The sequence below is a fragment of the Watersipora subatra genome, chromosome 10, assembly GCF_963576615.1.
Source record: "Watersipora subatra chromosome 10, tzWatSuba1.1, whole genome shotgun sequence".
Lineage (NCBI taxonomy): Eukaryota > Metazoa > Bryozoa > Gymnolaemata > Cheilostomatida > Watersiporidae > Watersipora > Watersipora subatra.
In genome coordinates, this window is record NC_088717.1 from 55,584,400 (window position 1) to 55,605,643 (window position 21,244).

A 21,244-nucleotide genomic window follows, 5' to 3' on the forward strand; every position below is an offset into this window, starting at 1 on the left:
CTAGATGATTAGACCAAACTGAAGCAAAACTGTAAAGTAGCGAGCATCTATATTTGATAAAGGCTTTCCGGTAAAACCCAAAGTGTTTGTTATAAACTAGTGCTTCGAAACGTTTTATATTGAGCCTTTTATTGGTCTTTAATTTCACTGATAACATCATGTGTCAAAACAATAACCACAATGTTTGAATACGTCATCGAAATAAAGAGATTCCACACTACGACGGTTTTGTGATGGATGCAATTAACTGTTCGTTTTTAAGCTTTCAAGAGCTTGCAATCACATTTCCACATATTTTGCACCTACAACACAGCAGAGTAAGACATGGTGAACCTTTTGATACCAAATAACTGTAATGTGAATTTTGTTGCAAGTAAACCTTTAAAGAATTGGATATGCCATGCATCAGTCAATTCCGTATTATATTGTAAAATTATTTCTGTAGCACTGCTGCAAGTCGATGATTTGCCCAACTACTGATTTATAATTCTCCGATGCTTACTCGCCTCTGGAGCAGATTCACAGAAAAATGTTGCAGTTTTGCAATCCGCAAGTTCTGGTTTACCAGGTTACATAGAGATTTAAATTCATGTTGGAGTTTAGTGTTAAGTAGGAAATTCAAACATCGCTTAAACAGATAATCAATTTTTATGTTCAAAATTTCATTATTAGTCCAAGGTCATGTTTGCTAATGACCCACAAAGGTCTGCACCGGTTCCGGTCTAGCAGTGCGATAGATTCCTAAGCTCTGTCAGCCATGTAAAATTACTACAGTTAATAGTGAATTTGTGTAAAACTATGCATAAGCAATAAATACCAACCTGAAATCTCTCAACCAAAGGAAGCAGGGCAGTACCCGAGAGTCCCTTACTTCTGTTGTCACCCTTAGCTGACTGCCAGAGGTTCCATAGCAACAAGGCGACATCAAGGACATCCGTGATAGAGCCGCGCTGCACACTCAGCTCGCAGTAAAGTGACAGGGCTTTCCTCTGGTCATCCAGTGGCACAGCTGGACGCGATGAAGACTGTATGACTTCCCTGAAGTAAACAGCGTAAAGTTCTCACACTGATTGAACGACGTATTGAATAATATTCAATATTTAATATATTTAATAATATTGAATATTAAATATTCAATATGAATATGAATACAATATGAATACAATATGAATAATATTCAATATTTAATAATATTCAATATTAAATATTCAATACAGTATATTGAATAATAAAGACAGCCCGTAACTTTGACAGCAAGACTTTGCTTCGTGCAGTATTTCTCTAATACGTACATCCACAAATAAACACGTGTTAACCTTCCATAGCACTCTGTATACGCTGTCTAATTAAATGATGCAACCATGAACTTATAGAAAGACAGGACTAGAGAAATAGGAGATGTGAGCAAATGTTTAAGAGCAAATATTTAATTTATACTCGCGTATAGAGAGGGTAAGTAAATGACTGTCAATTGAAGCATACGGGCAAGTTTGCAGACATTTGGCACAGAGCGTGTAGTGTTTCTGGTCATTGCTTGAGAGTCAGTAGATTACAGGACTCAAGGAATGTCTACAGTGTGACCCCATTAATTAGTACTTATAAAAATGTAACTTTAGTGTGCAGGCAGATCATCTACTGAATTATAATCGAATGAAATGGCTAGAATTGTTGATGATGGTCTTACAAAGCATGACAAGTTGTCAAGCCAATGTAACGCTTTATAAATCCTTGAAAAATACAGAAATCCAATGGTTCAAATAACTGTTAAATATAAGTTCACTCACGGTCAGTTAAGATCTTCAGTGACCGCAAGGCTTAAGTTTGCTCCACCTCCCCAGCCTCAATACTCAGTAGATAGTTTAAAACAAAAGACTTGGCTAACCCAAATAACATTAATAAATATAGAATGTCCGTCTTCCATTCTTTAACAGTCTGAACAGAGCAAAATACGCCCACTAGTACAACAACAATAAGCTCTGTATTATTTCAAAGAGAACATGCTACAGGCTCCATATCATTAGCAGGATTTTCAGTGTTACTTTGTAACCCCAAGTTTGCTAAACCATATTTAGAGACAAACATGAGTGTTTATCAGCAGTGATAAACAAGCACTTACCCAGTGATGACAGTACGTAGGAACTTGATGCATCTGTTGACAATATCGTACCAGAGTTTGGATACTTGAGACTCATCAAATAAGCTTGCGTTTGGCAGCATCCTGCAAGGCAGCGGTAGTGAACAACATAAAATTTCTTTACTATCAAAGCTTTATAACTGAACCTCAAGTCTTGAATGTCTTGAGTTAGCGCTTAATTTGAAGTGAAGGTTGTCCAACTAAATGACTTGACAAGGCTTAATTATTAACATGGAGGCAATTTTTAAGTTGATTCCTAGCAGTCAGTGCGGAGATGCTGTAAAATTATTAGCTAAAACCTTCGATGAACAATATTTCATAGCTTGATTTTTTTACTCAGTATGTTCAAACTTTATATATGAATGACGTATCTGAAGTTTCCAATAAACAGCGTGAAATTCTAGCAAATATTTCGCTCACCCCTTGAAATAATTTTTAATATACAACATTTAAAGATTGTTTAAATCGTAGTTTCAACCGTAAAAAAAGCCTTAGATAAAAAGTGCAAGTTTCACTTTCTCTCCAAAGCTGCAATGTTTCACTTTCACTCCAAAGCTGCAATGTTTCACTTTCACTCCAAAGCTGCAATGTTTCACTTTCACTCCAAAGCTGCAATGTTTCATTTTCACTCCAAAGCTGCAATGTTTCTCTTTCACTCCAAAGCTGAAATGTTTCACTTTCACTCCAAAGTTGCAATGTTTCACTTTCACTCCAAAGCTGCAATGTTTCACTTTCACTCCAAAGCTACGATGTTTCACTTTCACTCCAACACTGCAATGTTTCATTTTCACCCCAAAGCTGCAATGATTCACTTTCACTCCAAAGCTGCAATGTTTCACTTTCACTCCAAAGCTGCAATGTTTCATTTTCACTCCAAAGCTGCAATGTTTCTCTTTCACTCCAAAGCTGAAATGTTTCACTTTCACTCCAAAGTTGCAATGTTTCACTTTCACTCCAAAGCTGCAATGTTTCCCTTTCACTCCAAAGCTGCAATGTTTCACTTTTACTCCAAAACCGTAATGTTTCATGAAATTTGACCATAGCATGCAGCAAAAGGAAGTTACTTCAACGTATCAGCAAATATTTGCTCAAATTCTACATGCTGGAAAATTCACGTGCCGAGGTGACCATAAGTAGCGGTTTCACCGAGGAAGTTATGGCATATGAAGCTGACATGACGACTCATCTCTCACCTCATAGCCTCAGTAGTCTCCTGTAAGAGGTCACAGCAGAGGTCAGTGTCCTCACCAGACCTCCAGGTTCTCCTCAGAAAGGCAAAAGCAAAGCTGAGGGCAGTCCTAGAGCAGACGTTGGCCAAACCCTGTTTCATGGCCTCTTCCGGGGACTGTTGACTAAAATCACCATATTTTATCATCTATAAACTGAAACTAAAATAGTTTGCATCAATGTCTACCTAGTTACTCTATCTGTAACGATTTACGAACATCTAGAGATCAAGTAAATGTCTTTTCACCTGTTAACTTGAGAGAAATTCTCGAAATGGAAAGAAAATCTGCAAAAGAAGACTCTCTATTGGGTAAAAATATCCCACAAAAATGGTCTCTGCTGGTAGACAAAGATGAAATAAAATTTATTAACTAGAATGAAACGCATAGAATGCGCATTTATAGAGTTAGATGATGGTCTATATATAGACAAGCTTTTCTATCCATGTACATGAGTAACGGTCTTTTTTTAACCAAGGCATACTTATTGTCTCCAACTGGCATGTGAGTCATATTTTGGTCTATAATATGAGTATTTCTATGGATAATAAAGAGTGATAAAAGTAATTGTTTACAAGTGATTAATTGGCACTCTTACATTGTATATGAAATATGATAAACATGGTACGAACTTCATTAGGCATGTTGAGTCTCAATTATACAGTCTCAAAGGAATTTATCTGAGGCACATCTTGGTGGCTGTATAATAGTTTCATATACATTCTATGACGCCGGACATCAACAACAGGCCACCCTTTCCACTGCACAAACCATGCCTCTGACAGCAGATTCTGGTTGCTGTTAGTTTGAACTGGAGCTAACTTATTAATGTTCACATAAAGACAGCAACTGACAGAATTATAATGCTAAACCCATGACTGGAATAATACAAGCTGATGAGGAAACCAAACCCAACTGCCTGCAACAGAGTAAATGTAAAGCAATACTCACGCCATCTGTGTCACAAGATTGGCCGCAGTCACGTTGCTCTTATGCTTACGAGTGAAACGCTCACCCCCGACCCGGTGTGACTGTCTAGCTAAGGCTAAGAGATATCGCTCCAGTATGATCAACCTCTGTATCAAAGTGGAAGTGGATGGCGTGCTGCGGGCTGCTTCATTGCTCACTTTCTTGTTTTCCTCCACAAGTGAGTCAATTCCTTTATGCAACTCCTCTAGACCTGAACATAAAGAGTCATCTAATTAAGGTTCAGACTTACGTTTGCTCCTGGTGACATTGGTCTGTCAATAAGCCTTGACATAATCTTAGCTAGAGGATCATTTTAAAAGTTTAAAAAACTTAAATGTTCAAGATTTGGTGCGTTGGTGAATTTTATCACATTAAGAAATGAAAAATCAATATAATAATAAAGTATATCAAATTTATATACTGATAGAAAATAACAAATCAATACACTGATAGGAAATAACAAATCTATATACTGATAGGAAATAACAAATCAATACACTGATAGGAAAGAAAAAGTCAATACACTGATAGGAAATAACAAAACAATACACTGATAGGAAATAACAAATCAATACACTGATAGGAAATAACAAATCAATACACTGATAAAAAATAACAAACAATACACTGATAGGAAATAACAAACAGTACACCGATCAGAAATAATAAATCTATATACTGATAAAAAATAAATCAATACACTGATAGGAAATAACAAACAGTACACCGATCAGAAATAATAAATCTATATACTGATAAAAAATAAATCAATACACTGATAGGAAATAACAAACAGTACACCGATCAGAAATAATAAATCTATATACTGATAAAAAATAAATCAATACACTGATAGGAAATAACAAACAGTACACCGATCAGAAATAATAAATCTATATACTGATAAAAAATAAATCAATACACTGATAGGAAATAACAAACAGTACACCGATCAAAAATAATAAATCTATATACTGATAAAAAATAACAAATCAATACACTGATAGGAAAGAAAAAATCAATACACTGATAGGAAATAACAAAACAATACACTGATAGGAAATAACAAATCAATACACTGATAGGAAATAACAAATCAATACACTGATAAAAAATAACAAACAATACACTGATAGGAAATAACAAACAGTACACCGATCAGAAATAATAAATCTATATACTGATAAAAAATAAATCAATACACTGATAGGAAATAACAAATCAATACACTGATAGGAAATAACAAATCAATACACTGATAAAAAATAACAAACAATACACTGATAGGAAATAACAAACAGTACACCGATCAGAAATAATAAATCAATATACTGATAAAAAACACTGACCAACATTTCTTTTCCAGGTCCAGGAGTTAAGGATATGTTGAGAGGAGTGGCCATGGTTCTCTCCACAGCGTCCCGTAGCCTTTTCTTCGCCATCTAGCTGCGCACAAGCTGTACAATTACAGCCATTTGCCTGACAAACACCGTTACAGCACCGGCAGGATAAGGTCCTGAGGCCACAATAGTATTTTCCATTCTCTCCTAACAATGAGAGTAAGAAGTATAGCGACATCTGGTTACGATGACCGGTATATGGTGAGCAGTTGCATCATGGGAAGGCTAATGATATTCGCTGAATAGTAAATAGTAGGCCTAATGGATACTTTGTCAAGATGCATTAACTGCAAAAACCTGAAGTACGTCGTAAAAGTGTTTAACAGTCGAATTAATCAATGATCCTATAATTAAAAATGGTCAATAATACAGAAACATACATGTTGGTGAACATAAGTTAACTAGCGTTAACTAGTTAACAGCTAGTGTTAAGTTAATTATGTTTAACTAGCTAAACATCTCCAACAATACAAACAATAATAAAACCATTCATGTATCCTACCTTTTTTAGAAATATTCCCTGAACTATTAACAACACCATCATTGGAGGGGGCACAGAGTTCATTGGTCTGAACTAAGTCATTCCACATAAAGCTCAAACTGACAGGATTGAATATATCCTGCAAAAATATAGCCTAAGGTACAAGATTGCAAAAAGAAAATAGCTAAGAGCGAACAAAGACATATATACAACAAAACACACTGGTTTTGAGAGCAAAGGATAAGAGCACCGATATCATAAAAGTGACCTAAAATATCCTTTTAAAATTATTTACAAAAATCATCTTGATTCGCTAAAAACTAAAGCAAACTTCCTGAGTGTTACGAGAAGTCACACTGTGTAGATTATCAAAGAATCTTTTAGGGCTACCACTTCTTCAAATGTTGTTAACTTATGCTATCTCTATACTCTGGAGGAGAGTATATACAAGAAAACCATGATGTTCTGGTGTCGTCATTTCAGCTTACCAAAAACTCAATCAAGCAATAGTGAGCCGTTTATTCAAAACTTACTTGCAAGTTAACTTTGAGCCATTTACTGTCCAGTCTAGCCTGCCGTCTAAGCTTTAGATCAGTAATAGCTCCAAGTGCTTCCATAGTAGTTTTTGCTCCACCATTTAGTTGTCTACAAAAAGTATAAACTGTTATATTAACAATGGTATCACAATTTTGTTCGTTTACTTGTGAGAATGTAACAACAGAGATTAAAAGAATGTATTAGTATGCAGAATAAAACGAGCAGACCAACACCACTTTGCTCAACACCACAACACACAAATGAGCAAAACTAACTAAGTGGCTAATTGTAAACAGGCTACAAATCTACGGTATTTTTCGCAGCGACTGTGCACAGAAGCTTTGTGAACCACAGTATATAAGCGACATCGATATGGGTCTATACTGACGAAATTGACTGAAATTGTAATGCTCCAATGATTAACAATAAAGCAAAAGGTTAAAATCATCAAAATAATTTTTTGTAAAACTTTGTGAGTTTGTCCAAAAAAGTCGCTAAAAGGCTACATGTGTGCAACTGACCACTACTTCAAATTTAAGAAGTGATTGGCCATATATCTACAATATAGTTGTAACAAACACAAAGGGCGTCTTTCTATGAGAGTTTTAAGAAAGTGCGCGTAAACGTATGCTGATCACTCACAAATCCAATAACGCATTGCAAAAAAATCTATGCAGTACATCAAATCCTAATGTTGAGTTAGGCTTGGAGCTTAGATACAAGTCGTTACACAATTCTGAAATTAATCAATAGCCCGCGATTCTAGTCAGTACGAGATTGGAGCTTTCCTTGCGATAGAAGTTATGGCTTCGCGGTCATACTATAGATTCTAAACTATTTCGTTATGTCAAAGAGGCAATAAAAGCACTAGCTTAACTGTTTACCCCGAGAGCCTTTCGGCAAGGGTTACAGAGATTACGCCTACAAGAGGATTCGGCTACAAGAGGTTACGTCTACACTTCCTGGAGGTTACGTCTACAGTTATGGAGATGGAGCATACCATTGATTGTTGAAGAAAAATGTAAAAAAAAATGGTAAAAAATAATGCAATAATAATGTTTTCACTTAACATTGATTGAAAAATATACTACCGATTAAAGTGATTTATCAATCAGAACGAAAATCGTGGAAGTGTAAAATAAAAACAATTTATTCTTTCCTTTTTTGGCTTTCTTAACGATTACTACCACTGCTACTATTTCTACTGGTGGCTCTTCGGAGCCACAAGAACGCTAAGATGTGTGCTTAAAATCTCAAAGTTTTGGTAGATGCTTTGAATTTAATAAAATCATCACCACCTTAAGGTGATAGACTAATAGTACCATTCGTTGTACTACGAATTATTATTTATTGATATTTTGTAATTAATTAATAGTCTGCAACTAACGGTGGACTAGTATTAATAAGTCGATATATTGGGCATTGATATGTCTGTTTATAGTAACTTAACAGTGAAACGAGTGTGGGTAAATGAATGAGACAAATAGGCCTAATATGATTATTTGCGAATAAATAACAAAAAAATAAATAGTTGTTTTATCACTAAATTGTTCCATTCTTCTAGTCACTTTTAATTCTTACACATTGCTTTGTTTTAGCTTGCTTTGTAAAACATTGTTTTAGCAATGTCTTATGCATTGCTAATATATACATAGTAGTAGTAATATTATATCTTTTGTATAATATACCATATACATAATATATATTTTACATATAATTATGTAGTGGTTTTATTATTTTGTGTTGCAAGCAAGGTTGATTGATCGAAAGGTTGAATCATGAGTTAAAACTGTTTGTCTTGGGATGGCTAATTGTGATAAGTAACATTACATTAAAAATTTCAATCCCTGAGCAGTACAATTAGTCTAAAACTGTAAATTATGAAAAGCCAACACCGTGTAGCAGGCTGTATGCTACCATTTTCCATGTATGTAGCTTTGTACGCAACATCTAAATTACAAGTCCCAGGTTAGGAATGGGGCCAATGTCAATATTGGTATATTGATATTGGTCCTGATCAATAAGTCAATATCACCACCCAGAATTTTACTAAAAACATTATGACAAAGTTTAACTCATCAGTCTTTCAAAGGTTTCAAAATAATTAATTTCTCATAGTTGAAGAAAACTAACTCTGCTTTTTTGTCTATACAAAATCTCAGTGCAGCGTTTTGAGTTCACTTTAGTAAAGTAATATCCTTTGTAAGGTAAGGGTCCCAAACCATGCAGCCATACTCAAGACTAGGTCTAACTCGTGAAGTATCAGCTATCTTTCTTATCTTTTGATCTACATCTTTCAGAACCATTGTAAGCATGCCGATTAATTGCTCTTCCTCGAATTCAATTTTAAAAATATGTTGATAAAATTTCAGATCATTCTGCAACTCTACCACAAAATAAGGATTAGAAGTCACACTTTGAAGATGGTGATCACATAAGATGAGAAAGTTATTTGTATCCATTGGCAAAGATGACTTGCCAATAGAGAGATGGTAATACTTTTGTGGATTAAATTTCATGTGCCAAATTTTGGCTCAAGATTCAAAAGAGCATAAATCTTGTTGCAGCATGGGAGCTTTGTCTTGTGTAGCCGTTGAGGCTCTGTGTTATCAGCTAAGTTGTCAGTTCATCTTCGGCCACATTCTAGGCACTCGCATAGAGTCCCTTAATACCTCGTCTCTTAGCCTACCAAGCATCATTTTATGCAATATGTAGCAGGCACAAAAATAGCTCTAGACTCTCTCAACAAGCTGTTTGGGAGTTGTCTGTTAGAGTTTTGCTGTTGAACACATGACTCCTTTCTTAAAGCTAGTCTAAACAGGTTAAACTAGCTCATACAATGATTAGCAGGGCTTTTGGATCACAAAATATGAACATTTTAGAATATTATACCTATAACCTAGCTTAGGTTGATTTGTTCTGTATCTTGCAAAAATTATGTGCATTAACCATTAATTCTATGTTATGTACATTAGGACAATTTATTTCCAGCATCAAAACTAATTGATAACCTAAATCAGTGAATTCCTAGTTTGTAGATACTTGTAGTTATTTTGTCAAGTCTGGTGCTAGTGAAAAGTCCTACCTAATTCTACTCCGAAAATTTCATCTAAAATTTACCGAATAAACTGCTATGTTACTGTTTTTATACCTCTCAGAGATATCTTGATGGCTGCTATGTGCTCTATTTTGCTCCATCTGAGGTGGTACGTTGTCAATGAGAGGTGCAGCTGTGGCGATCATTCCAGTGACAGGTGACTCTGCCAGAGGTATGGGTATACAATCTTTCTTTCTGTAGTATAAAATAATATTATTAATGCGGGTGATTGGCATACGAATCAAAAAGTAGTGCGTTATCATTACAGTAGCATAAATATTTGTTATAAATTCAAAAAATTATAACAAATATTTATATTTGGTATAAATTCAAAAGTTTATAGCAAATATAAATATATTTATGTATTTATATTTATTATGAATATATAAATAGTATTTTATGTTCATTTCATATAATATTTTATTTTAATTTTAAAAAGTATAAAGATATGTGATTTGATATTGGTAAATATTGACTATAAATAAAATTTATTTATATCTAAAGTCAAAAATTTATAAACTCAAACATTTTTAATGATCTAAACCATGGTATTCTCAACAACATAAAATTGCTACTCTAAACAGGCATCACCCGTGACAGTGTTGGTGTATGAGTACTTGGTAATTTTATTCCTTTAACATCGGTCTAGAGCTACTAATATTATTAGAGCATTACAAAGCTTGCAGAAAAATAGTGACAACTGTGGGCCAGCCCCTCTCTGTTATGCGAAATCAACAGAAGTCATCTGCTCTAGTTCACTCATCAATCTTCATTGTATGTCATTTTCATCTAAACTACGTCATCCGCACATCCTTGGATTGCGGTTGTAAATAATAAACTTCATCGCATGATTTTTTTAAATACAGTATACCGCTGGTTCCATTGAATGTCAAGTTTTTACTTCCAATTCGTAAAATATCGTCAAGCCATTTTCATAGATGAAATGTCAATTGCAAATTTTGAAAAAGTAGAACAGGTTTTTATTTGAATGCTTCCTTTTTTATGCAATTATCAAAGAATTGAATCACATACAATCACACTGTATTAATGCCAGTTAGAAAAATCTAATAATTAGTGTTCCAAATTCCTTATCAAGGTGTATCGAACTTACTGGGTATATACTTTGATTATGATTGCGCCTATGATTTCATGATTATCATGGCTCAGTATTATCACTCAATATCATAAATCCCATTGACAATTTTTGTTGTTTTTGCAGTGCTTTCACCTTAAACATACTACGCAACCAATCTGTAGGCAACCAGTCACAGATGAACAACCCGTACTCTAATACTTAGTGCTCTACGGTTAAGGTTCTTTTGAGTTAATTTTACCAAATTTGTATTTACAGAGAAACCAATTTTACAAATTGTTTTTGTATTTCATATAAAGTTAACTTATTGATTAATGGGGAGCCAAAACACTTACAATACTTGTTTATAATTGCTGCCATTTTTTTTCTCGTCTCTCTGTGCAAATTTTCTTATCCGCTCAGTGTTGGATTTTCAATGTATCGAGCTAGAGAAAGTAAATTGCATGATCATACTTTCTAATATTCTCAAAAAACATATTGCTTTTTCATGACCTTCTACTCTACTTTGTAGAACATTGAAAGTTGATTGAGAAAGAATGATGACAGTCAGAAGATAGGGTGATATGACGATACATACGTTATTGAACAAATACTAGTACAAGTACAGATACTACCATTTCAAGATGTATCACTGGCATGATGGTGCTTATATGTGATGAATGAGAAAATGGAGCAAATAAATCTGTAACTGGATGTTTGTATTTTTTTGCAGAATAAATCCTAAACTTATAATATATCTATTGATTCAATTGATGAAATAGGAAAACTTCAGCAAGTAAAAATACTACAAGGATGTGTACTTAGCATATGAACTGTTGTGTGTACAAAAGTAGCCCAATTCCTCCAAATTATACAAAAGTGAGTAATTTTGTAAAGTCTAAATGATATTCAATTCTAAATAGTCTTTTAATCTATACTTGTTATATAGCAAAGCTAAAGAGAAGGAGCAGTTATAGTCAATTATAGTAGCTATGCAAGGAGATGTGGGTTTTTACTTCATTTTAAAGATATTTACTACAGCATTACAAAGTGGTTGAAGCTATGGTCACTAGCATAATTTTATCAAATGTGCTTAATTGTTTTGTGGTCTTTTTGTTAATTTAGAGTTGGCTCATTTTTATGTCATATTTTTTTCTTGCTAAAATATTATTGTTTAGTAATTAAAATGTTTTGTATCAAAGTGAAATAACAGGTTATATGCAGAAAAATCAGATTTTTATGAGAGCCTTCTTTTGCTCATTTATGATGGATGACACTATTGTAAATCATAACTTGTATTTGTAATTTACTCTGTATATATGCATATGTACTCAAGGGTGATCTTAACTGCCTGTGAGGGAGGCGCCATGTAAAAATGGAACATAATGGTATGCATTAGGAGATAAAAACAACTCTAAAGTTATGCAATGATATATTGACCAACAACCATTGATCACTTTTAGTGATGGGCTGCTGATAACATATAAAAATACTCAGTTATTGACATGTGTCTGGATGTATAAGAGTAACAACTTCAAAAATACATACGCTTGTTTTTTGCTTAATGATTCAATAAAAATGTGGTTTTAACTTCAATAAAACGCTTTGCTGCAAATAAATGGCTGTTAAATCACCATGGTTCCCAATAATCAACTCAAATTAAATTTTTATATTTGCAAGGATTTGATATATGGATGATTATAGGATGTGATATAAAAGATAATTTACATAATAAAATACATCAACACACGTTCATAACATGCATTCATCGTGCCATTCGAAATTTTCTGCATCACAATTCACAGAATTAAAGTAGGGGCAATATCCTAGATCGTAGGCATAGTCTATCAGCTTGTAGACGTAATCTCCTGTAGGCAAAATCACTTGTAGACGTAATCTCCAGTAGGCAAAATCACTTGTAGACGTATTCTCCTGTAGGCAAAATCACTCGTAGGCGTAATCTCTGGCACCCTTCGGCAACATACATGTATAAAATAATAATTGCCAGCAGACATTACACTTTCATCAGTGTTTAAGCAGCACATTAAGGTGGATTAAAGCACGAATTATTACAAAAAAGCAAGTAGATTGTTAATTTTGTTTCTATTACAATCAGGAATCTATAGAAACCTAATAGGCTAAATATGGATAGATTAAAAGTTTTTGCTTCTTAATCGGCCTTTTTTATCTGTCAAGACAAAATAATTTTGTTTCTTTACTGGTGTGGTAAAAGTGGGATGTATGAATTGATTGCTTTTTAAAGAAGTAAATGCATTTTCTTGCAAAACTCTCGTTCTCTGGTCATAGAACCATAAAAATCTAGGTATATAGCAATTTAACGTGAAACTTTTTATGGAACTAAACGCAGCACTGTTTTTCACTATGTACATGATGATAGATAGTTGTCTTTTCTTTTAGAGAAGAACCAATCAAAATTGCAGCAATTTAAACAACATTCCGTTTTAAATTGACAAACTTGTCTGACACGTAGAAGGTAACTTTGCAAACATGCTTATGTGATGTTACCTACATAAAACATAGCAATTGATGATAAAGATTTCTGAAGCTTTGTATTAAAGAGTAATTCTTCTCATCTTTATATTATGCTAAGATTATGAAATGAAGAAATGCACTTGGTAAATTTAGAATTCGTAGGGTAGGAATAACTTTGGCATGCTTAAATACTATGTTAAATATACTTACACACATACCGTTAATGGTGCGTGTTCTATCTATCTATCTCGATAAAATATCTCTTGTGGCCCGATAAGCCTTTAGAGATAAGATGCGACTATAACGATAAAAGAGATCAGATATTCTTATAAAATCGAGAGTTAAATAAAATCTGCCATTGAGCTTGTTCCATATATATATCAAAACTTCATGACTCGGTTAAAAAATGAGAACTTCATGGCATCTGTATTAATAGTGTGCCTAATATTAGACCCACGAGTAAAATAGGCAGAGTTGCACAGTGTAAACTTTTTAAAATCGACCATAAGGTCTTGATTTAAAATTTTCAGTAAAGTGTTTTTATCCTTAGTGCATCTTCTCTCTTCAAGAGTGTGCCAAGACATGTTTTCCATTGAAGATGTAATACTGTCATACTTTCTAAAACCGCTTGCCCATCTGAACGCTCTTCTGTTTATGGCTTCTAAATCCCTAATGATGTACATAAAATCATGTACATGTGTTCAATATCATGCAGCTTTTATTTATTTTCTCAAGTTTGATTAAACAAATCTGAAAATTTGTGGTTTTGTAATCGCCAATCAGCGACCGGGTCATTAATCTTTAAAAGTAAATTATGTACTTTGTATAAAGATGGACCCTACAGACAGCCCTGATTCAGATGGGCCAGAGGAAGTTGAAGGCGCAGAACATACATGGGTAATCAGCATTGAGGATGATGATGCAGAAGAACTTGATTTTAACCAAGCACGAATAAATAAGCTACAAAATCTGGAAGTTCTTTCTCAGATTCAAGTGAGTAAGCTCAGGTAGAGTAAACTGCGTTACGTGGGACAGTAGAACTAATCACTTCGGTGAACTGTATTCTAGCAGTCTTTTTGATTCATTCTTATGGAATTGAGAAAAAACAGGCAAATCTTTTCCAGCTTAATTACAATAATTCAAATAAATTCGACACAGCACTTTATTTAATATACAATGTAGCCTACTGCTTTCTTGGCTTACTCATTTTTGTAAAAAAATAATGAATATGGGACTATGTGATATTTTTAAGTGTACTGTTGTATTTCATGTGGCAAATATCACAGCAATAAGGTTAGCTGATTCTAACTGCACGAATGCTGATAGTTTAAATACCAAGGGGCTTAAAAAATAGGAATGTGCAATAGCAGCGTGTTAAAGGATCGCACTTAGCAAGGGCATCATTTTGAAATAGACCAACTTGATTGTCCTCTAAAACATTGACTTATCACCATTTCTTTCATGAGACTGTTTCCTAAACCTCTTTTGTTTTAAATTTAGGGTTGTGTTTTTTTTCAGAGTCTTTTAGAGCATGTGGTATTCTAGTTAGATAGTAAATCATTTAATTTTTTGACGTTGCTACCATTTTCAGCATTACCAAATTTAGTCATTTTTTGATATTCGAATTATTATCAGCGTAAGAAGTCTTTTCTCTATCGCTTCCGCTCATAATTTTTAACTTGTTAGTTGACAAACTGCTTTTAATAGTACACTTTGATCAACATAGTAAGATATGACATTTGTTTTAGTTTAGTCACTGGAAACAATTTTTACATCAGTTTTTGTCAGGACCTTCAATGAACCAAGTACTGTGCTGTGAAAATGCTGTGTTTTGCATTTGAGCTTTTAACATGCTTTTATGTATAATAGACTACAACTTGGTGCTGTCAAGACCTCAAAGTATATATCTTAGATATATGAGTTAGATCTTTGACCATTTTCATTGTACACTCAATTTAGTGTGCTAATACATACAAGCATCTGTGCGAATGCAACAGTTTTGATTTGCTGGTACTATTTATCTTGGTATTGGAGGCATATCAAGCTCCTGTGTGCTCTCATAACAAGTTGCCTGTGTTCCTGTGTTTCGTGTGTAAACTAAGAAAGGTCTAATAATTACAGAGTTTAGGCTTTAGACAGAACCTCATCAAGAAGATTGAAGGTCTTTCAACGTTGACGACACTCGTAGAGTTGAGTCTGTATGACAACCAGATCACGCAGATCGAGGGCTTGGAGACACTGCTAAACCTTGAGTATGTTTCTCAGTCGAATGAGCAGGCTTGTCTTACAACATTATATCAATAACTAGTTATTCTTCTGTCTACTATTCATCTTAATTATTGATTGTCATGCTAATATAAAATATGCGGATAGTAATCTAGCAGCACACTTATTTGCAAACATACCTATATATTATATATATATATATATATATGCATTAAGGGACCCTTTAATTGTGGCACAAGGTCTCATTGCCACTTGCTCTCTGGTAAAAACCAGTCATCACTCAGCAAGTGCTGGCGTGAATAGCGTGACAGTTGCGTGTTGTCACTATCTCAGCTAGTGGGGTGAGAAGAGCAGACACACTTCATTCCACGTTTTCCCATGATGCAGTGGATCATCTGCTTCATCGAGTTATATGTAGATTTATTTTTTTGAAATTTGACTTTTCAGTTGCATTTCCTTTGATTCAATTAGTATTTACTGTCGTTCTGAAGCAATAAACCCTGTGAAGGCAAGCGGTTACTTTCTTCTGTGACAAGTGAAGGCAAGTGGTTTCTTTGTCTGTGACAAGTGAAGGCAAGTGGTTACTTTGTCTACAAAAATCTTAAGAATAGTTACTTTCTTAGTGTTGAGTTGAGATATTTCACTTTAATTACTGAGATTGGTAAGGAGTTATGGAAAAGCAGGTCGCACATCATATCTGAGCAGTTTGAGGTGAATAAGGTGTTTACTATCGAGTGGTTGAGAGTTTTGGGTACCTGCTTGTAGTCGTCACTCAGTGTCTAACCTATAAACTGAGCATTCACTAGGCACACTCGCAGGTAAGCTAGTTGTGTATGGCCAGTAGTGATGTGGCTAGCAGTGATGTGGCCAGCCGTGATGTGGTCAGTAGTGATGTGGCTAGCAGTGATGTGGCCAGCCATGATGTGGTCAGCCGTGATGTGGCCAGCCGTGATGTGGCCAGCCGTGATGTGGCCAGCCGTGATGTGGCCAGCCGTGATGTAGCCAGCCGTGATGTGGCCAGCCGTGATGTGGCCAGCCGTGATGTGGCTAGGGGTGATGTCCTTGTCTTTTTTACCAGGACCCTTGACCTTTCCTTCAACAGACTCAGAAAGATAGAGAATATAGAGCATCTGGTGAAGCTGCGTAAACTCTATCTGGCCGACAACAAAATCAGTAAGATAGAGAATTTTGCTAGTCTCACACAAATAACTTGCCTTGAGCTTGGCTCTAACAGAATACGGGTAAGTCAGGTCTCCATTATATCTAGTCTAACGGCATCTTTTTAAATTGCTTCATGCTTCTGTGAAAAAGAGCAAAACTTACAGTATATTTGGTTGTTTCAAGTAGTAGGTTTTATCGGCAGCCAGTTGCTGTCACTCACATTTATTTCATGTATCATTCATGACTTCATACTCCCTTGGCTATATTAAGCATTAGCGCTGTGTAAGTTCCTACTAATTACGTAAACGAAGACGAAATATCCATAGCCTTAGCTCCTGAATTATGGGAGATAGTTTGTAGTGTGTGCATCACTTTTAAGGTAATCAACAGACAGCTTTATACTGTTCGTGTGGGTCTACGTCATCAAATAACGGGTTTACATCGTAGTATATTTCTTAACTTGTGGTCAAACGCACATGCACATTTTTACAAGTGACAAGACTACCAATATTTGGTGTTAAACATTGATAATTATAACATGGTATCAATAAATTGTTTCTATTGAAAGCGCTGCATAAACCCCTTGATGAATGTCAATATACTAGTTTTTCAAGTGGAGATATCAGTGAGGACATATTCATTGCCATTTTAAAAATTTGACCTGACAGCTCTAAGCTAGTAAAGAGTTGACCAATACTAATAGAACTAGATGAGCTCTTAAATGGAGCAATTAGTATGATGGTTCTACTCCTTTCCTTCTCATTTCCTTCCTACATTCTATTGTTAGAAATGTCTGTTTCAAGTTAACTGGTACTACAAATATTGCATTCGGTAATTGTAGAACTTTTCAGGATTCCAAAATGTATTATAGCTGTTCTCTACCACATACTCATTGTACAACATAAATTATATGGATGTTCTAACTAATTTTTGTTGTACTTTTGTATTCTTGTCCAAAATCTCTGTTTCAATGTTGGCTCAAGTACTAACCAATCAGAGAAGTTTAATCCTGTTCTTAACCAATCAGGTAATTGAGAACCTGGAGACCCTGGTCAATCTAGAGGAACTGTACCTTGGCAAGAACAAAATTTCCAGACTTGAAGGCTTGGAAGCCCTCAGCAAGCTCACCCTTCTTAGTATTCAGGTATCCCATGATTCTATCTCAGTCAACATTGGGCTTGAGCGCATAACTACATATATATATGGGTTTTGTACTCCTATTGTTTGAAAGCTTGAAAAAACATTGGAGTTATCTTTCCATTGTCATGGGTGCCTATTGTAAATTTAGGCTTCCACTTTTCTGCAGCATCTTCTATTTTACTTATGTAATTTAGTCATTAGTAATGTCTCCTTGTACCCGTACAATACTGTTGCATAGGAGAAATGTGCGCATTCATTACAATGTGCTAGTTCAACGGAGCCTACTGTAGTCACCCTCAACTTTTGTATCCAGTGAGCCATACATCATCTTAATGACAAATGGTGTGAAATTAGCACCATTCAATAGGTAATTGTTAGCTAATGAATGGTTCCAGTGCTGCTATAAGTGCATAGTTATTCTTGGCTATGCCCATTTGCCGAGACTCAGTTAACGGGCATCAAAACTTGTTTGTCTCGTAACTTTTCCATTGTTAACTGGCTGCCTATAATTCGAATCAGCCAGGATGAGGTGTATATGGTAGACTCAACTAGTATTTGCCAAGCTAATAAACCAAAGCCCATGCGTGCTCTTAGCAATAAGCTGTTCATTACCTTAGTTCTATGAAATTGGAATCTGTTTGAAGCCTAATCCATGAAATCCTTTTGCGGTTTGATGATCAAATCAAAAATGGCAGGCTTTTATAATTTCAGAGTAATAGACTGCTAAAGCTGGAGAACTTGGAGTCACTTCCTCTTGACCAGCTTTATGCGAGCCACAATGGCCTAGAGTGCATAGAGAATCTGTCTAAGCAGGTGATCTTCATGCGTCTTCTGTGCGTGTACCAATAGCAATTGTTGATACATATATATGGTATATATATGTCTATATATGGTATATATATTGGTATATGTTCTCTAAACACACTTCTTCTTATGAACTCTTTTAAAGGTAGCTATGACAACACTTGATCTGGCAGGAAACAGAATTTCATCACTCGATGGTCTTAACGAGCTTACCAGTCTGGAGGAATTGTGGGTAGGTCCTCAAAATTGATTTAATCATGTGTTGCACAAGTCACAGTTAATTCACTATTAAATTGTTAGTCATTAGAGTAATGCAGGATATGCAGTAATGTAGGAAAGCTCAGACAACCGGTGCTGGCTGAAAATTAACTGTTAAAGCAAGCAAAGAATTGTCAGTCCTCTAGTTCTGTCTCTTAGTAGCAAACAGCTCAGTACATGCTACATATGGGCCTTGTTTAACAAGACATCAGCTTTCTTGTCAAGTTACTCTATAGCTGGATATGGGATTATTTGATATTACATCACGGGTAACAGGGAACACAAAGTTATCTATTTAAACGGATGGAATAGAATTTCTTTTTGACACCGTTTATACACGCTGCCACTAATCGTCTGAGCTGATGGTGTCCTCTGCTTGATTGTGCAGATGAATGACAACAGGGTAGCTGACTGGCAAGAGGTGGACAAGCTTGCTTCACTCAAATCGCTGCACACTGTTTACTTAGAGCGAAACCCTATCTGGACAAGTCCTGATGAGCCCCATAGAGGTAGCAGATATCAGTCAATGATTCTTTACTTGTTTACACAGTTTATATTCTTTGCATTTTGCATTCATTAGTGTTGATAGCTGATATAACTCTCAGCTTCTATTGTGTTTGAGATGAAAGAACCCAGTCTAATTCTCAAACCTAGTTCAGATTAGTAACGCCATACTTCTGTTCTAGCTAGTTAGCACATTGGAATGATGGTGCTTGCACAGCTAGCAAGAGTTATCCCCCCTCACAATGTTGTTATATATTGTTGTTGAGTGCAGTGACTACTATGCATTTATTATAATTTTGAGGTGTCCAAACGATTTGTAAGGGGAACCATCATTGACCAATCATGCAGCTCCGCATAGCTGTAGCAATATTGTAGGATAGAGAAATAGATCCCAAGCTATACAAGTTTTATGAGACCCATACTTACATACGCTTTCCCCTTTATAGGCAATCCACACTACAGAAGGAAGATGATGCTAGCATTGCCTCAGTTGAAACAGTTAGATGCTACCGCTACAAGATAGTCTAGAAAAGTGAAAGTTTTAACTGCTATAATTATATTTTTCTTATATCTGAATGACTATCAAAAGCTTGCGAAACTGTGGTAATTATTTTATATTTAAAATTATCAATGATGTCATTCATGCTGATTCTAGTTTTACGCTTTTCCATATCTGCTGCTGAGCATGAACCCAAAATATAAGAAATGTTAATTAAATTTGTCTATAAGAGCAATATTCGTCTTTGTCTTTTGGGGATTTCCGAACTACATCAAATTTAGCCAGTTGAGGTTTTCCCTCTGCATGTCTATCAAGGAGTTTGAAGATTGAGAGCTGGCTGGTGTCAAAAGGTGTCAAACAGATCAATTTTATTGATATAGCCATATAACAAAAGCTTCTACCAAGTGTTATAATTTATGATATTGCCCATCAAGTTACCTAATGTGATTTTAAGCCGTTTTGAAATAATATTTAGGTCGGAAATAAAGTGGCTGTTAATTAAATATTGTTCATGTTGCATCTTTGTACTATATAAGACTAGTTATTAGTAGATGTAGTTTTTACTTTTTTCAGATTGTTTTTTAAATACTTCAAGCTACAATTATTTTTATAGTTGAGAAATAACTTTAAACTAGCAAGCCCGACATTCTTCATTATTTACCCAAGTCTGTCCTAGGTTCTTCATTATTTACCCAAGTCTGTCCTAGGTTCTTCATTATTTACATGAGCATGCCTTAGTCCAGGAGTCATGAACCTTTTTGACTGAGAAACCCAAAAACGCACGTTTCAAAATTTAATTTTAGGAGAGCCATATGTATATTTTGAATCTCAAAAACATAAAATGGAAAAACAAGACCAACAAATTTAGTTTGTTTGAACAATTTTAGAGTATAAGAAAACTGAATTTATTTGGAACAAAAATGTTCAAATAACAATTTTTCTTGTAGCCATCTTTTGGTTTGAAGGGTTTACCTTTTTGATCTAAAAATGACTCGTGCGGTCTCTGTGCGGCCTGTGCAGAGTGGAGTACAGAAAGCACTAGAAACTCTTTGCTGCGCTCACCACATCAACAAGTTGCAAATGAAAATATATTTCTATTGAATGGACATTATTTTTATTTTGTTTATTGTTACTGTAATTTCAAAATTATTTGTATTATTATGTTAATTAAATTGACAAAAAAAATATGGATTATTTTTCTACTAATTTATCAAAGAGCCAGAGGTAATCATCAAAAGAGCCA

At 34.8% G+C, this 21,244-nt stretch overlaps 2 protein-coding genes and 1 long non-coding RNA gene across 3 annotated transcripts in view; 2 read left to right on the forward strand and 1 right to left on the reverse strand.

Annotated features, from left to right (window-relative positions):
• LOC137407224 (E3 ubiquitin-protein ligase HERC2-like) overlaps positions 1–9,053 on the reverse strand; it is a 97,972-nt gene extending 88,919 nt beyond the window's left edge. Inside the window, 8 exon segments of the mRNA XM_068093830.1 lie at positions 822–1,038; positions 2,117–2,218; positions 3,328–3,486; positions 4,312–4,540; positions 5,679–5,876; positions 6,232–6,349; positions 6,744–6,855; positions 8,983–9,053. Coding sequence (XP_067949931.1) covers positions 822–1,038; positions 2,117–2,218; positions 3,328–3,486; positions 4,312–4,540; positions 5,679–5,876; positions 6,232–6,349; positions 6,744–6,855; positions 8,983–9,053 — 1,206 coding nt within the window.
• A 65-nt stretch (positions 9,054–9,118) lies between these two features.
• Positions 9,119–11,772, forward strand: LOC137406607 (uncharacterized). Its single transcript, XR_010979918.1, has 3 exons — positions 9,119–9,239; positions 9,906–10,016; positions 11,449–11,772. It is a non-coding gene; the product is annotated as an uncharacterized lncRNA (long non-coding RNA).
• Positions 11,773–12,927: 1,155 nt separating this feature from the next.
• On the forward strand, positions 12,928–20,258 carry LOC137405921 (protein phosphatase 1 regulatory subunit 7-like). The gene is made up of 9 exons (XM_068092389.1): positions 12,928–12,965; positions 14,241–14,402; positions 15,531–15,661; positions 16,714–16,876; positions 17,824–17,940; positions 18,648–18,749; positions 18,886–18,972; positions 19,387–19,507; positions 19,949–20,258. The coding sequence occupies exons 2-9, from the start codon at positions 14,241–14,243 to the stop codon at positions 20,023–20,025; spliced, it is 960 nt and encodes a 319-aa protein (XP_067948490.1). The 5' UTR covers positions 12,928–12,965; the 3' UTR covers positions 20,026–20,258.
• Positions 20,259–21,244: the final 986 nt, after the last annotated feature.